The 17,924-nt window shown below is 39.2% G+C and overlaps 1 protein-coding gene across 1 annotated transcript in view; it reads left to right on the top strand.

The window, feature by feature from the left end:
- ZSWIM6 (zinc finger SWIM-type containing 6) overlaps positions 1-17,924 on the top strand; it is a gene marked incomplete at its 3' end in the record, with an annotated part of 198,959 nt that overhangs the window by 111,962 nt on the left and 69,073 nt on the right. Inside the window, exon 2 of the mRNA XM_080681775.1 lies at positions 15,984-16,340. Coding sequence (XP_080537901.1) covers positions 15,984-16,340 — 357 coding nt within the window. The remainder of the gene's footprint in view (positions 1-15,983; positions 16,341-17,924) is intronic.

Genomic DNA, 17,924 nt, shown 5'->3' with positions numbered 1-17,924 from the left:
AAGAGTTACATTCCCAGCACAGCTGGGACGGAGAGTGATGCTGACTGTACAAAGCTCTGTGTGGAACCCACTCCATCCCTTTCATACTTTCCCCCTGTCTGCTTATAAGTGTGTCTATTTTAGGACAGAAACAGGTGTGAAGCAGATGGGAGGGCAGTCTCAGTGAAACACCTGCTCCCTGATTGATCTCCAGGTGTGATTCAGGCAGTAACTAAAAAGGAAGTTGACTGGAAGTATGAATAGTCTGTCACCTCACTGCCAGCATAACTAGAAAAGCACACAGTAATGGCCTGGGGTGCTGAACAGTTTGGACTGACTCTGCTAAATACTTCAATGCAATGAATGAAAGAACAGTTTCCTTTTAGAAACATGTGTTCCAAGTTGATATACTCCTACTGCTTCTTAGAAACTCTGAACCTAGTAACCGCCCAGAAGCCTCTTGTCTTCTAACATCCTCAGTCCCTAACATCCTCAGTCCCTTCTTTTCCCTCCTTTCTTTGTGCCCCACTTCCTGGATTACCTTTCCTACTCACGTTTCCCTCTGGCAGTCTGTTAGTAGCAGGGAAGTGTGGGCGAAAGAATGGTGATTTTTTTCAAATTATTCTTTGCCCCATATATGAAATGGTATTGCTGAAGGCAGTAAAAATGGTTGGCTGTATAGGTGGTTTGATTTGGACCCGTTAGCTTTCCGATTCTTCCAGGAAGGGGAGGGGGTGGACTAAGTGGGAATGTACTCTTGCTTTAAATGATTTCTCATTTGTGTAATTTATTTAAAAAAAATTGTTACACTAAATAAGGGCTGCTAAAAGGTATGTATTCTACCTAATTGCCACCTTAACATCTTTTTTCTAAAGTGGGTTAATAAAGTACTCCGGCAGTTACAAGCCACTGTTAGAGATTTTATCACTTCTTGGTGCTCTAATGGTTATACTTCTTTGAACTATGAATGCTTGACCTGCATAATCAGTTGATTATTGTTGTTACTAAGTATTTACAGGACTTCAAAGTAGTAAATAGTATACAAAGCAAATATACTACCCTTTCTCCATGAACTAAGCAAAATGATTCATGAAGGTGAAGCTTAGGGCAGGGATAAGTCTGCACTCAAGGGAGAAATAAGGGCAGGGAGGTGGAACCTAGGAACATTTGCCATTGGTCATTTTGGGAACACTTAAGTAGTCATTGTATTTCTTAAGGTTATTGGAAATTTTGCTTCATTCAATTGAGGTTTATTTATTTAAAGATAATGTGGTTCCAAGAAGTCTGTTTTTAGGGACTACAGTTTAAAGCTCCTGTTACCTTAAAAGTATGTCCTGACTCCTGAAGACTGACCATCTGGCTAGTATAGTTGTCCTTTTGATCAATAAAGATTGATTTTGGAGTGATTCATCCTGAGTGTTAACTGCTTACAACTGCACAGAAGAGGCAGTGGTACATGTTTTGGCTCCTGCTCAGCTGGGGGAACTTGAGCTTCCTTAGTCCTTTCAGAAAGCCTGACTAGGAGGTTGGCAGTGTGGCAGGAATGTTTTAGTTAGATTCAGGAAGTCAGGGTACAAATGTCAGTAATTTAGATTGACAGACTAACTAGATTATTAGTTTTCTTTTTTAAATTTACAAACCATGCTCTAAATTATAATCCTATTAAATACATTATTTAAGAGACCTGTAGGAAGTAATAAAACTTTCAATAAGTTTTTTATTTTCTTTTTATTTCCCCAATGACCTTAATTTCTCAATTTTATAGTTTTTAAAAACAAAATTTTACATTGCAATAAATCCCCCATCTCCCTAAAGGAAATGTGATCTTTAAGCTTTACCTTGGCTACTTTTATACCCTCTGGATGTTTGGGGGATATTTTCTCTCAAAATCAGAACTTGACTAGAAAGAATCATTAAGTAAATGATTATTTTCCTGTGGATTTAAGTATTTCTCATTGAGTAAGTATATAGTAAACTTAGGGTGCATTAAATTAAAAAATAGTTTAATGCTGACCAAAGTGAGCACTTTGTAAGCATACTTTTGATATCCTATAGCTCATTCTTGTCATATGATGGATTTGGGCCAATCTTTTCTCTTGGGAATACTGTTTTTACGTGTGGGTACTGAGCCTCGGGCCACTTTAGTGTTTTGTATTTAGAAAAAACTGTTTTTATTATCATCCACCATGGAGATAATGAAAACGTTTAAGTACAAGTACTTTCACTTTTTAAAAAAATTGTGTTTTATACCCAAGTGTGATAACTAACCTGTGGCAGTTACTCTAAAAACAAAAAATCCTGATTAATTTTGAGGGTGTTTTATGAATAACTTGTGGCTTTTGAAAAATAAGATGCAATAAAATACTTCAAAATCTAAGACATTTTAATCAGAGTACTGAGTTAATTTTGGTCTGATTGTTAGGGAGACAAGAGTATGTATTCAGAATTTTGGAATGACAGTTTAAGTGGGTTTCTTCTTATTATTTTTCTCAGCATACACAAAATTCTTGTTTTTTGGAGGGAAAATGCTTTATCCCAGGATGGCAATAGAGATATGGGAAAGTTTCTTACCTTTTAAATGGATGAAAGTAGATTTTTCAGTGTAATATTGGACTTCATTAACTTCTGGGTGTTTATCCAAAGAACATGAAAGCACTAACTTGAGAAGATACATACATATACTCCCATGTTCATTGTACCATTATTTACAATTGCCAAGATATGGAAACTACCTAAGAGTCGTTCAATAGATGAATGGATAAAGAAAATGTGTGTGGGTGTGTGAGCACAATGGAATATTAACCATAAAAATGTAATCTTGCCATTTGCAACAACATGGATGGACTTTGAAGGCATTATGTTAAGTGAAATAATCAGTCAGAGAAAGACAAATATTGTATAATTTTACTTATAGTACTTATATATGGAATCTAAAAATCAAACAAATAGAATCCAAGCTCATAGATACAGAGAATAGATTAGTGGTTGCCAGAGGTGGGGATTTGAGGTCGGTGAAATGGATGAAGGGGTACAAACATATAAAATAAATGAGTAATGGGGATATAATGCATAGCACGGTGACTGTGGTTAATAATACTGTATAGCATATTTGAGAGTTGCTAGGATAGTGGATCTTACGAGTTCTCATCAAGTCCTGGTTGGTGTGGCTCAGTTGGTTGGAGTACCTATATGCTGAAGGATCATGGGTTCGATTCCCCGTCAGGGCACAAGCCTAGGTTGTGGGTTCGGTTTCCGGGCATGGGTTGGGGAGGGAACCGATCCATGTTTCTCTCATATCAATATTTCTCTCCCTATTCTCTTTATTTAATACCTGAGAAGAGTGGAGGAAATGGGAAATAGATATTAATGGCTAAAAGGAGAACAAGTTACTCAGTCTCTCTCTGCCTTATCTTACCTTGAGTGCTATACTTCATCTTTTTCTCTGGAGTGTGGCTGAGCCACAAGAAGGACCGAGCATCCATGGGTTAAGGAGAGTCTGGAAGTGTCCTTTTGCCTGAATAGGTTGGTCCAGTCAGTAGTGTGATGACCGCATTGATGACTGTCATTGTTAGCATTTGAGGTGTGATCATTACCAGTCTCCCAGAACAAGTGCTGGAAATCATTTATGTGACAAGTTCTTTACTCAGGAACACTTTGAGCACTTTTAAAATTTTAGCAAAAGCACTTTTTTTTTTCTTTAAGCAATTTGTGTTCATGGTAGAAATTTTAGAAAAAACACTTCCCACACACCAACCAAAATAAAGCAAATAAAAAGTCACCTGTAATTTACACTGCTCCAATATATGGGTGAAAATGCCTTACTAAGTAAGTTTCATCCATATTTTGAACAGATGACCTGTCTGCTTTTCTTTTATCACCATGTACTTATGAAAAAATACTCTGATTAATCATTTTTAAATTTTTATATTTTAATTTAGATTTTTAATGAAGGTTTTACTTTATAGTAATATATTTTTGTTACTATAAAATTTTATTTATTTTCTTAATGCTCAGACCAGTTTAACATACCTTTCCTGACTTGGAGTGGGAAGCATTTAGGTTACATAATAAGCTAGAAATTGTATACATTCTTTATATCACAAGTTACATATTTTTTACTATTCTGTTTACGATGTTTAAATGAGTACATTCTGACTAGACTTGTTTAGGCTATAATTCTAATCATCTAGGTCAGTAGTCCCTGGACCTGCAGCAGCAGCATTATTTGGGATGATGGCATGGGGCCCAGCAATGTGTTATAACAATCCCCCAGGTGATCCTGATGCATATTCCAGTTTGAGAAGCACCAGTCTATATGTTCCACATACCATATGTTCTTTCATCTAACATGCTTCTTGAGTGTTTCCTTCAGGATAGTCCTCTGTGACAATGATGCCAGAGACCTCTGCTGTTTCCTATGGTGTCACGGATCTCTGCTTCTAACTTAACTCATAAAAGAGGAGTGGACTCTTAGAAATAGTCTTTAGTTAAGTAAAAGTATCCTGGGCTTGGAGCCAAAGCATTTAGTCACTTGTGGCTTCTACATTGTAGGATGGCATTGCTTGGAAGAACCCATGAGTTCCTTCATTTGACATAGTTACAAGAGCGTGGCCTCTGATTCCAAGCAAGGGCTGTGTGCTGGATCCTTGGGTTGCAGAGATGAAAGATGGTACTCTACCTCCAAGGGTCCTATAACTTAGCGATGGTTACCCAAGTGTCTGGATCTGTTAATTTGCCTCATTCTTTTAAATCACTCATGTATTGGTATGGAAAGATTTGTTTGTACAAGTTTATCATTTGGATTTTAGAAAACCCATGTTTCTACCAGGTCCGCTTAATCCCAAGTGTGTTCTACCACCTCTCTGAGAATTCTTGTAAAAAGGGGAGGGTGATGCCCACTTTGCAGAATTAATTCTGTTAGAGCTTGGGAATGAGATAAGGCATTAGGAATCAGCTAGGGCCAAAATGTGGGGTTGAGGGGTCAGGCTGGAGCTTGGGTGGTGGAATTTGCCTACTGAGGCCTGCATTCTCCCTTCCCCAGCCTGAGCACACTTTTCTCTTTACCTCTTGGCAAGCAAAATTAGTCTCCAGAGTTTCTTCCTCACCCCCACTTCTAAAGCAAACAGCCAAGCATTTTTGAAGGTTGTTATGCTGTAAGTAACAACACAGGAAATAAACTGGTAAAGGGATTTTCAGTCTCCTCTCCTGTTTAGACCCAGGCCCTGGGAAGTAAGACAAAGGTGTTTAGAGCTGCTAAGTTAGTGTTTGGGCACCATAGGGCTCTAGTAAACTTAATCTGCACTTAAGAAGTTGGAGACCCAGGTGAAAAGCCACGTCTGGGGGCAGGAGAGAGGGAGCCCTGAACTGAAGGGGCAGCATTGGGGCTATTCTGACATCAAGGGAATCTGGTAGATCTGGCCTTTTAAAAGGGCAGAAGTCTGGAGCTGCTTTGCTTGTATTAGAAAATGTTGGCATCAGAGAAAGTGGCATAAAGTGGAATTTAATAGATTGGGGCAAATAATTTAAATTTTCAAGCACTTTGTGGCTTTACAGTTGTTAAAGTAACTCAAATTAGTCTACCTAACTTATTTATTACCTCTGTCTACCCACCCAGAACCTCAGTCTGGGCTATGGTTGTTTCCCTCAGTTCTGAAAAATTACTTGATGGTAATGGTGGTGGTGGGGAACCTTTAGTACTTTAATATTTGGGATGAAATGGAACGATGTGATTAAAAACAAAATCTAGCACATCCCCTTTAAACTAGTGCTCCTTCTAGTTGCACATTGCAGGTAGCTAAATTAGTGGATAAGTGTCTTTTTAGAAATAATCTATAATAATAAAACTGTAATATGCTAATTAGGCTGGACGTCTTTCCTTCCTGACAAAGTCGCAGCAGGCGGGGGCCACCACGGCAGAGGCCCCTGGCCGCAGCAGTGGCAGGTGGGGGCCTAGGCAGAGGTGGCAGAGGCCCCCGCCCCCGGCGGCAGTGGCGTGGGCCAAGGCCCTTGCACTAATTTTGTGCATCAGGCCTCTAGTTTTAAGTATCTGTCTAATGCCGTTCAGATCTAACAGTAACTCTTATCATATGGATCTTTGTATGAAATGGTGCAAGAATCTACATTAATGAGAACAAAACCGATACTGAACTGAATGCCACTGGGAACTCTTGGTTAGGCCCATCTAGTGCATGCTTCATAAATTTTTATGTTGTTTATATGTGTGCTGTGGTTTACAGTCTGGTCTTTGCATTAATTTGCCATTGTCTTTCTCTCAAATATTAATGAAGTGTAGGAGTGATTCTATTCCAAGCAGGCATTTTTAAGGTAGACTTAAAGCTTTTCTTTTAAAAAACAATTTTCTGAAAGATGGAAACCACTTCATTAGTGATTGCCAGCAAAATCTCCTAATGTCTTTCTATAAGCTGTTTAAGCTTAGTATTAGAAATTAGGGCTAGAGGATTTAATTAAGCAGCTCACAGGATGCAGTCTCTTTAATTTAGGATTTCCCTTTGAGAAAATTATGTAGTCGAGAAGGAATATCATATTTTAGATAAGTTGGTTTTTGAGTTGCGTTTATTGCCTCCATCTTGGGTCCTTAATGCGTCAGTACTGCTGATCTGGAAATTAAGCACAATTTTAATTAAAATATATATTTTTTAAATGGATGGTTGCAACATGGTGAGTTGGATTTTGTGTGCTATAGTTCTCAGAGTTAGGAAAGATAAAAGTTAGGTTTTGGGGGGCCAATGATTAATTCACCTATTTCACCAGGGACACATAATCAGGTATTAGTTACTATACATTTAGCCAGTGTAGTGGGTTTAGTTAACCAATGAATATACTTTGTTATGAGAGTGTTAAATGTTAACACTTTTGCATTGTTTAGACTTAGCTTAAAAAAATACAAAAAAACTCTCATAACCCTTGCCACCCTTTCAGCCATAACATTACATTACTTGGTTTGTGCCTTTAATTTCCCCGGGGTTCTTTTTATTTAGGAAAAGGGGAAAAGATGTATTTGTGTAGGTACTACACCAGTACTTCTGTTAAATTCTTTTTCAACAAAGAATATGTTACTCAAGCGCTTCATGCACAGGCTGCATATTTTTCTGAAAAGAATGTGCCCTGAAAGCAGTAGTTTTCAGTGTATATTTATTTTATGTCTACCAGATTATTTTAGCTTAAAATAATGGTTTGAGTTTGAAACCATTTTTCAGTTAACTGAGCACATACACATATAAGCACAAAATGGTATATTTTGAAACAGTTGTCTTTCCAGTCTGATGTGGGTCTCCTTTAAAATGCAACTAAAATCTAAGCTTAGATATTGAAAATACTACTAAGCTCTCAAGGAAAGCTTATTTTAGAATATCAGTGAAGAAATAAATATTTGCTTTCCAGAAACCTTAATTAATTCTAATTAATGTGAAATTAATGTAGATGATTTGAGTATGTGCTCATGCATGAGAAATTTGCCCCTTAAGTGTTTCTCTGCTGAGTCTTATTAACTACTGACCTGTAAGATTCAAGTGCAAATAATGTTATTTCAAAGATGATTTGGCTAAAAGGAGTTATTTCTTCCCTTTCTTAGCAGTACACTATAAATAGTTCTTTATCTTTCTGATATCACTCTTAATTAATGAGGACCTCACAGTCCTTTTGCTTACTAAATGTACACTTATGAGAGAGAGTTTAAAGGTCAGTAATGTCTAGATATAATTATGGAAAAAAGGTTTGATCTTGTGGACACCCTGAAAGGGTTTCAGAGACCTCTGGGTGTCCCTGGACAACACTTTGATTACTTAAAAAATATATATATCTCACATTTTATCTGTATGAAAGTAACACTGATAAAATTAGCTATTTGTGTGTTGGCAGAACTTAATAGGAAAAATGGGGAAGGAGTAGTGCTGCATTGAACAAAGGTATAGCTGACTGAAGTTTTTTGGTTTTGTTGTCAAAGCAATTATCCTTCTAGTGTTGCCCTACTCACCTCAAGCATTCTCAGTAGCCAAGTTTATTTTCTAAGACATGTCATGAGTGAGACCCTCCTCCCCCCAAATTCAAGTAGCATAGAAAAATAAAAGTGTTATGGATGAAGGGAATGTATCCAGTATCCCTCCCCTACTGCTCCAGCTGGGAAGGGAAGGAAAGGGAAATAAAATTTAATGAGCACTTTTACTATGTGCCAGGTGCTTTTCATATGTTATTTCATTTTAATCCCAAAATAACCCTAGGAGGTATTTTCTAGCCACATTTTGCAAACAAATAGAGCCAGAGACGGAGATGTTAAATAGCGGGTCCAGAGCACTCAGCGTTTAAGTGACAGAGCCTGAACTGAGTCAAAGTCTCTCTATTACCAAGGCCTATATAGTACTGTGTCTATGTTTCTGCTTTGTTTTTCTTCAGTTCCTGCAGATTGATAATGTGAATATTAATGTTTTATTGGGCTCAGTGGTGACATGAGAATAAAACAGTTTGACTGCCCAATGAGGTTTGCTCTCATGGTATTAACTATCTTTGATAGATTATATTTTGTAAAGTCAAATAAATATATTTATAAAAAAAGGTTTAGATAATTTCTTCAGTTTTAGTTATTTGAAAAGAAAAGATTTTCCATGTTTTTTCATAGACTGGGAGATTGCCTCTTTTTGTGTCCTCTGTTCTGTTATATAGAACAGCTAACTATGTCAGAGGAGATTTTGCCTAACCAGCTGGTCACCAGGGTTTATCAGAACTCCAGAAAGGCAGAATCCATGCTCAGGAACATTATTATGTTTCAGGTCATCCAGTACCTAAGAGATAAGACTGGTTTGGGGTGGAGAGGAGGGTGTCAGGGAAAGATGTCTTACAGCCCTCTAGGGATTGTTGAGAGAAATATTCGCTTTGCTTTTCTGTGCATGCTCAGGTAAGATTTAGGACCCACTCAGAGTGCACTGGTGGAACTTCAGAAGAAGGTTTTTCAAATTGGAGAAGCCAAAATACATGACTATACCATCCTGAAGTAAATCTTAATGGAATTACTACCTATTGACTCAATATTGCATAGTCTTAAAAAATAATATACCAGCTGTGCTTTACGTGTATTTATGTAACTTTCCTGTATTTAAAGTTAAAGCTTCTCGTCTCTAGCAGCATCAACCATCTCAACTTAAAAGTAAGGGGAATTGCTCTCATCCCAAACAAAAAACCCCAAATAGGTCTCTAAGTATTAAGTTCACAAAGGTAATCAAATTAGAGGTGCAGGTGACCTGGGGGCAAAGAATTTTCTATGAAAAAGGCTAGTAGTATAGGAGAGGAGGAGTTATTGGGGTAGCTGATAATGGAGAAAAATAGCAAAAAGTCCCACATAAAGAGTACTGCCATCTGCAGCTGACTGTTATAAGGAGGGCTGCTCCACTCATTTGGTAACACCCTAAATGGTCAGCTGATTAGGGCAGCACAGAAATATTTCCCAAAAATGGTTGGAATTCTTACTGGAGTTTGGGTACATGAAAGATAACCAGAATTATTTGGAAAATGAATATTCATGAAACACCTTAATCTTTGATGATATCAGATTAATAAAGTGTTACTCTATAAGACAAGTATATGTTTATGTGTGTCCTGACATATTTCTTAAATTGGTGGTCACAGGCTAAGTGTCTGTCCAGCCGACCGGTAGCTATGATATGCACTGACCACCCAGGGTCAGACGCTCAACACAGGAGCTGCCATAATGTGCACTGGCCATTTAAAAAATAAATGGCACCACGGTCCTGGCACTGACAAACCAACATTCAGCTTCCCCCAAGTGGGACACAGGCCCTGCCACCACCCCAGAGCGACACCCCACCAAATCACAGGCAATGCTGCCAAGACCCCATGGCGCAAAATGGGGCCCACAGCCCAGTCCAGAAACCGTCGGTTGCTGTGGGCCCCGGGTAATAATGTCATATAGCAAAACCTGGCTTTCTTGTCCTAGCGACTAGCATCCTTGCAGTTTCTTCAGCCCAGAAACCCAACTTGCTTTATAGCCAGGTGCAAACACTTTACAGCTTAACCAAATGTTTGTGAAGCATTTTTCCATGCCTCATCTCATTTGATCCTCACTGAAGTCCTGGAGTAGGTAGACAGGAGACTTGGTAGTATCCTATTTTCTTTTCATTAGCAAGACATGAATAGCGATATTAAAATATTTCTTCTAATTAATTTCCTTTCAATGTGTATGAATCCGTGCACCGGGACACTAGTATTTTATAATTTGCTTTGTTTTTTAAAAAGTTTTACAATGGTAATAAATGTTTAATGAAATTGGATGTTAAATTGTATATGATACCAGGAGTCAGTATACCTGACTTTCTTCTGACTGGCACAGATTACATGAATGAAGAAGTCATTTTTTTTTTTTTCTTTTTAAGTTAAAAGTTTATTTTCTCTTGCTGGTTTTAAGATTTCTTTGATTTTTGACAATTTTATTTTTTATTTTAATTTTTTAAATAAGTCTTTATTGTTCAGATTATTACAGTTCCTCTTTTTTCTCCCCATAGCTCCCCTCCACCCGGTACCCACCCCACCCCATGCCCTTCCCCTGCCCCCCATTATCCTCATCCATAGGTGTTCGATTTTTGTCCAGTCTCTTCCTGCACCTCCCACACCCCCTTCCCCCCGAGAATTGTCAGTCCACTCCCTTTCTATGCCCCTGATTCTGTTATATTCACCAGTTTATTCTGTTCATCATATTTTTTATTCACTCGATTTTTATATTCACTTGTTGATATGTATTTGTTCATAATTTTTATCTTTACTTCTTCTTCCTCTTCAGCATTTCATATGATACTGGTTTGGCAGTGATGAACTCCTATAGCTTGTTCTTATCTGTGAAGCTCTTTATCTGACCTTCAACTCTAAATGATAGCTTTGCTGGGTAGAGTAATCTTGGTTGTAGGGTCTTGCTACTCATCACTTTGAATATTTCTTGCCACTCCCTTCTGGCCTGCATAGTTTCTGTTGAGAAATCAGCTGACAGTCGTATGGGTGCTCCCTTGTAGGTAACTAACTGTTTTTCTCTTGCTGCTTTTAAGATTCTCTCTTTGTCTTTTGCTCTTGGCATTTTAATTATGATGTGTCTTGGTGTGGTCCTCTTTGGATTCCTCTTGTTTGGGGTTCTCTGCGCTTCCTGGACTTGTAAGTCTATTTCTTTCACCAGGTAGGGGAAGTTTTCTGTCATTATTTCTTCAAATAGGTTTTCAATATCTTGCTCTTTCTCTTCTTCTTGCACTCACATAATTCGGATGTTGGTACGCTTGAAGTTGTCCCAGAGGCTCCTTACACTATCTTCATATTCTTGGATTCTTTTTGCTTTTTACTTTTCCGGTTGGGCGTTTTTTGCTTCTTCGTATTTCATATATTTGACTTGATTCTTGGGATTCTCTTGTCCGCTGTTGGATCTCTGTATATTCTTTATTTCAGTCAATGTATGCTTAATTTGTAATTGGTTCTTTTTCATATCCTTGAGGGTCTCACTAAATTCTCGGAGATTTCTAGAAGATTCTTGAGTAACCTTATAACCGTGGTTTTGAACTCTATATCCAGTAGTTTGCTTTCCTCCATTTCTTTCATTTGTGACATGTTTCTTTGTCTCCGCATTTTGGTTGCTTCCCTGAGTTGATAGAGTGGCTTTGTGTGCTAGGTGTCCTATAGGGCCCAGTGGCTCAGCCTCCCCAGTCACCTGAGGTGGACACTCTTGATGTACCCCTTTATGGGCTGTGTGCACAGTCTTGTTGTAGTTAAGCCTTGATTGTTGTTGGTATCACTGGGAGGAATTGATCTCCAGGCCAGTTGGCTGTGAGGACCAGTTGTGTCTACAATGGGAGAACTGCTGTGTTGGAAACACCCTTATGGGGCAGGACTTGCTTCAGTGGGGCTTTGGTGCCCACTGAGTCTGCCCCCTGAGTGTGTCTTTTATGGATCTGAAGAGTTGTAATCTGGTGTGGTCTTACTTTGACCACTGGGTGCACTGGCTCTTGGATTTCCAAGGAGGTGCAAAGTCAACCCCTGCCTGAGGCCACCCAGCAGGAGCTACAGAGAGATCTGCAGATTCCTCCTCTTAGTTTGGGGTTTGGAGGTGCCCAGATGAGGCACAGCTGTGAAGCAATGCAGGCTGCCGATGAGCCTTAGGCCTTCTTTTGGAAGCTCTGGGGTTCTTTGACCCAGCTGCAGTTTGTTAGGTTAGGTTGCAAGAGGCCAGGCCAGTGTCTGCAAACTCATTAGTCAACAGAGCCAAATATCAACAGTACAACAATTGAAATTTCTTTTGAGAGCCAAATTTTTTAACTTCTTCTAATGCCACTTCTTCAAAATAGACTCGCCCAGGCTGTGGTATTTTGTGGAAGAGTCACACTCAAGGGGCCAAAGAGCCGCATGTGGCTGGAGAGCCGAGGTTTGCCGACCACTGGGCCAGGCCATTCGTATGCAAACGCCTCTGCACACAGCTTGGGTGGGGTTGTAAATTGGGTGGGGCGTGGTCTCAGGGAATCACGGAGTGGTGCAAACAGCAATGGTCGCCCGTTGGCCTTGCCCTGGATAGGTACCTGGGTCTCTGTGTCCCGCGGCCCCCTGCAGGAACAATGAACACTATGACCACCTCTGAGAGAAAGCCGCCCTCGTGTTCCGGCCCAATGCCAGACCGTCCAGTTTCTGCCCATATGAGTCTGGGTCCCCAGAGTCTTGCCCGGTACTGGAATTCAGAGCAGTTGGGAGTTTGTATCTCCCTCCTGATTGAAAAAGACCACAGCGTACTCAGTTGCCAGCCCGTTTCCGTGCGCGCCTCCGTTCCTTTGCTCTTCCGCACCTCTGCACCTCCTACCAGTCTAGATGCGCTTTTCTCTTTCCTTCTTGTTGTAGAACTTCCACTCAGCCAGCCTTCCCGTGGTTCTGGATGATATCTGTTTTTTCTTTTAATAGTAGTTGTGATGTGGTTGTGTGAGACAGCAAGTTCAGGTGTTTACCTATGCTGCCATCTTGGTTCCTCTGAAGAAGTCATTTTTGCAAAACTTTTTGAGGGCTTCATCAGTTTTCCTAAGGGCCTCTTCTTTTGTAGTTAAGTCAGTCTCTTGAAATACTTGTTAATAGTCTTAATGACCATTTAAATACTAAGTAGTCTAACTCTTGAATTCTCTTGGCTTTCTTTGCCTGTGTGTGATTGGAGAAGTTTTCCAACATCACTTTGGTGGAGAGACAAAGATGTTGACTTGGTGGTCAAGAAGAGACATGATAGTGTTAACCCGGGAGAGATCAATTTTATAAATGGGCAGTTTATGACAAGTATTTTCTTGTAGTAATAACTGGTTTCTTTGTACACATATATATGTGACAGGTGGAAAACATTTCTTGCACTAAAATGCACAGTATGTTCTTGGAAACTTTTTTTTTAAATATATTTTATTGATTTTGTACAGAGAGGAAGGGAGAGGGATAGAGAGCTAGAAACATCGATGAGAAAGAAACATCGACCAGTTGCCTCCTGCACACCTCCCACGGGGGATGTGCCCGCAACCAATGTGCATGCCCTTGACCGGAATTGAACCCGGGACCCTTCAGTCCACAGGCCGACGCTCTATCCACTGAGCCAAACCGGTTTCGGCCTTGGAAACTTTCTGAATTCTCTGTTATGATCCATTGATTTTTTTTTTTTTTGGTCTTATCTGTGCCTGTTCCATGGATTTTTTTATATTTTTAAAAAAATATATTTTATTGATATTTTACAGAGAGGAAGGGAGAGGGATAGAGAGCTAGAAACATCGATGAGAGAGAAACATCGATCAGCCACCTCCTGCACACCTCCCACTGGGGATGTGCCCACAACCAAGGTACATGCCCTTGACCGGAATCGAACCTGTGACCCTTCAGTCCGCAGGCAGACGCTCTATCCACTGAGCCAAACCGGTCTCGGCTATTCCATGGATTTTTAGTTATTGTGGGCTTACAGCGCTTCTCATCTATAATAATAAAAGCGTAATATGCTAATTAGACTAGATATCCTTTTGAATGTCCTTCCGGACGAAGTTGGGGCTGCGAGGGAAACTGGTGCCGGCAGCCGGGTGAATGAAGGCCTACTCTTGCATGAGTTTTGTGCATCAGGCCTCTAGTATATCATAAGGCAAGACTGCCCTTACTCGTTTTGGAAATGTTCATGGGTATTTATTTCCTTTGTAGTGACTTTTTCCTCGTGGGAAAATACATTAAAATTTTTTTTAAAAATATGATTGGATTTACTTTGTATCTTTTCTTTGTGGTTTTCCAAAAAACTTCTTGACTAAAAGAGATAAAGGAGACTGGAATATCCACTCTGAAACTCTGTGGAAGGAAACTAAAATGGATAATCTCTGGAAGAAAATGAAAGGTTATCTATCATATTACAATTCTCAAAATTTCTTATTGTGAAGCAATAATAGTAACTTCTTTTTAGAAAATGCTTTTTAAGTTGATTAATTTGGTAAGAATTATTATGGCACCTTTCTCTTTCCACTTAAGTGTTGCTGAATATGAATGATAAGGTTAAATTACATTACTCTGAAAGATTTCTTGTAGTTGAATAGGGTTTCTTCCAACTCTCTGGCTTAATTACCCTTCCTTGAAGAATACAATAAATGGGGTTCAGATGCCCCACATTGAACTCTAGGTGTTATCTGGCCATCATTCTCATGTCACATCTCTGCAGCTTCCCATAGTTCCCACATGGTGAAGAATCTTTGTGAATGAAGGGGAATCTACAGAAATGGTTGCGGGCTTGGTGGATTTTATTCAAGTAGTATAGGTAGTGGAAGGCTGAAAGCCAGCAAGGGCTTTATCGTGTATCTTCAAGTTTCTGTCAGGCACTTGATTCGTTAGGTAAATGTGTCCTGGAGTTCCCAAAGGGATCCCATCCCCTTAAGGTTTATCCCTGGCCTCTGAATGTGGCTTTCAGGGAGGGAAGATGGAACTAATTAACTGTACAAAAAAAAAAAAATTAGGATAACCTTCCAATCACATTAAGGGAAGAGGCATGAGGAGGAATTGTCCCTTGGCCAAAGAGGCCAGGACTGACAGGTGACAGTGGTGATGGAAGGCAGTTTTTAGTTGACTGTAAGCTGTAGCTAGGGCTCTCCAAGGGGGAATTGTTGCCTGTGTGGGGTGAATGTCTCATCTCTGGACCATTACTAGCAGTGTCCACGTGGCTTTTGGTCTGGGAGGTTGTGGAGGATTCCTGTGTGGTTCTAAGTGAAAGGCTCCTTGCCACTTGGTGATTTTGTATGTGTGTGTGTGCGTGCACACACATGCTCAAGCATGAGTGTTTAACAACTTCTATACCAGTTTTAACTCTATAATGTGAAAGGAAATAGTTATTAACTACTTAGGTATGGTATGCGTAAGATTTGGTGGGCTTTGCAGTTCCATCAGCAGACACTTATATTTCTATATTGGGGGATATGTATGCATGCTATAGAAAGGATTATTAATTAAAACTTTTTTTCTCGTCACTGTGAAAGGGAGTCTCCTCATAGTTACAGAGTTGGTTGAAGGAGACTAGTGACTACCTGGAATAAAGATGGAGGGAAAGGAGGAGTTTGTTGAGAAGAAAGCAGAGCTGGCCTACTCTACTTGAAAAAGTTAAAAAGGAAGAACACCACTGACCTAGGGAATTTTTATCCAGTATACCACAGATTCAGGGTAGAGTAATGATGGCTTATTAGTCCTGTAATCTATTTCCTAAAGGAATGGTGGTGGTATATGCGATAAGTGTTTTCATATGGCTCTGTAAAATATTTCAGATGTCTCTTGAATACCATTTTTTTTTACCTTTAAGATGTGAGAGGAAGTAGGTGTAGGATGGGGTTTGAGTGGCCTGAATGTTTTTACTTGGAAATAAAAGCTGTCATGTTTTTTTCTTGCTGCCATGAAGTACTACACATTTCAAAGAATTAGAATATTTCATAGCATTTGAATGCAGAAGCTAAATTCTCTCCTCTCTTCCTTTCATTTAGGTTTCCACTTGAGCGGCACAGTAACAGAACCTGCAATACAATCGGAGCCAGAAACTGTTTGCAACGTGGCCATCAGCTTTGATCGTTGCAAGATTACCTCAGTGACCTGCAGCTGTGGAAACAAGGACATATTTTATTGTGCCCATGTTGTGGCACTGTCTTTATACCGCATTCGCAAGCCAGATCAGGTCAAATTGCATCTTCCCATTTCAGAAACTCTCTTTCAAATGAATAGAGACCAACTACAAAAGTTTGTACAGTATTTGATCACAGTGCACCACACAGAAGTTTTGCCAACTGCTCAGAAATTAGCAGATGAAATTCTATCCCAGAATTCAGAAATTAACCAAGTTCATGGTGAGTATAGATACTCATTCTATAGATTTCTTCTGGATTCTTTTTGGTTTATAAGTTCAATCCTTCATAAAAATTAATTAAATGTGAGTTAGATCATCAGCATTGCTCTTATTAGATAGCTAAGAGAATTGTAAAAGTGTGTGTGTGTGCGCGCGCGCGCGTGCGCGTGCGCTTTATATATATATTATTGATTTCAGAGAGGGAGAGATAGAAACATCAGTGATGAGAGAGTCATTGATCAGCTGCCTCCTGTGTGCCCCCCACTGGGGGTCGAGCCCACAACCCAGGCATGTGCCCTGACCAAGAATCGAACTGTGACGGTTAGGCCAACGCTCAACCACTGAGCCACTGAGCCAGGCTGGCCGGGCCTAAGTTGTGTTTTGCATTTTAAAACAATTCAGTTTTGTTCATTCTACTAGCTACCACATAACCTTTTATGCTTAGAAAAATCTTTCATTTGTTGATGATTGGCTTTTATACTTTTATATTTGGTAAAATTTCATCAAATACTAGATATTAGTTGTGGAAAACACTTATTTAACCATTTTATTTACCCATGTTAACTATTATCAGTAAACTGACTTGTGCATGCTCAGAATTTTTTTTGTTTTCTTTAAAAATTTATTTTCCAAGGCATAAAATTTGTGACAGAATGCCTCAAAGTAATAAAATAAATTATTCTTAGAAAAATATTACAACTTGTTTATAGAGAGATTAGGATATGGCTATCTGAATAAGACATCTCTAAAAGGTTTTCTTTCATACATTGAACATGTGATTTTGATTTATTTGTAAACACATTCACCAACTATTTATTTTGTGCATTGCAGATACGTTGACTCACAAGAATATATGTACAACTTTTCACAAATAGACACATCACCTATTTCATATACTAGTATATTACATTAGGATAGGACAGTGGTCGGCAAACTGCGGCTCGTGAGCCACATGCGGCTAGTGAGCCACGGTTTGCCGCTCTGTTGACTAATGAGTTTGCTGACCACTGGGATAGGGGCTTAATCACAAGGAACAACAACAGCCTGTGATTATTGGAATCGAGAGTCTAGGTCAGTGGTCGGCAAACTCATTAGTCAACAGAGCGACAAACTGCGGCTCGCCAGCGCGTGTGGCTCGCGAGCCGCAGTTTGCCGACAACTGGGATAGGATAAATAATATTGTTAAATTATAGGTTGCTGTGCTTTTAAAACATTTAAACATAATTTCTGAAAGTTTAAAAAAAAATGTTGAAGACTGACAGTCTTGAGTAAGCAGTTTAGGGTCTTAATACCTTTACATTTCTTTAGTTGTACTGATTCAAGATACAGGGCCAGTCACTCAACCCTATTGTTTTAGGTTTTCTTCAAAGTCATTACTGATATATAGCAAATATAAATGTTTAAGGAAAGCAGTTGGAGATCATTTCTTAAAAACTTTAATTTGTGAGATATAACACACATAAAAGTGCATAAACTATAAATTGCAGATTAACAAAGCAAACCAACACCCAGGCCAACAAATAGTCCACTCTCAGCACTGTCCAGTAGAAATATAATAAGAGCCACATGTGTAATTTGAACTATT

Source organism: Plecotus auritus, assembly GCF_963455305.1.
Source record: "Plecotus auritus genome assembly, chromosome: 7".
NCBI lineage: Eukaryota > Metazoa > Chordata > Mammalia > Chiroptera > Vespertilionidae > Plecotus > Plecotus auritus.
The sequence above is the reverse complement of the archived record's forward strand: the minus strand, read 5'-3'. Positions and strand labels throughout refer to the sequence as shown.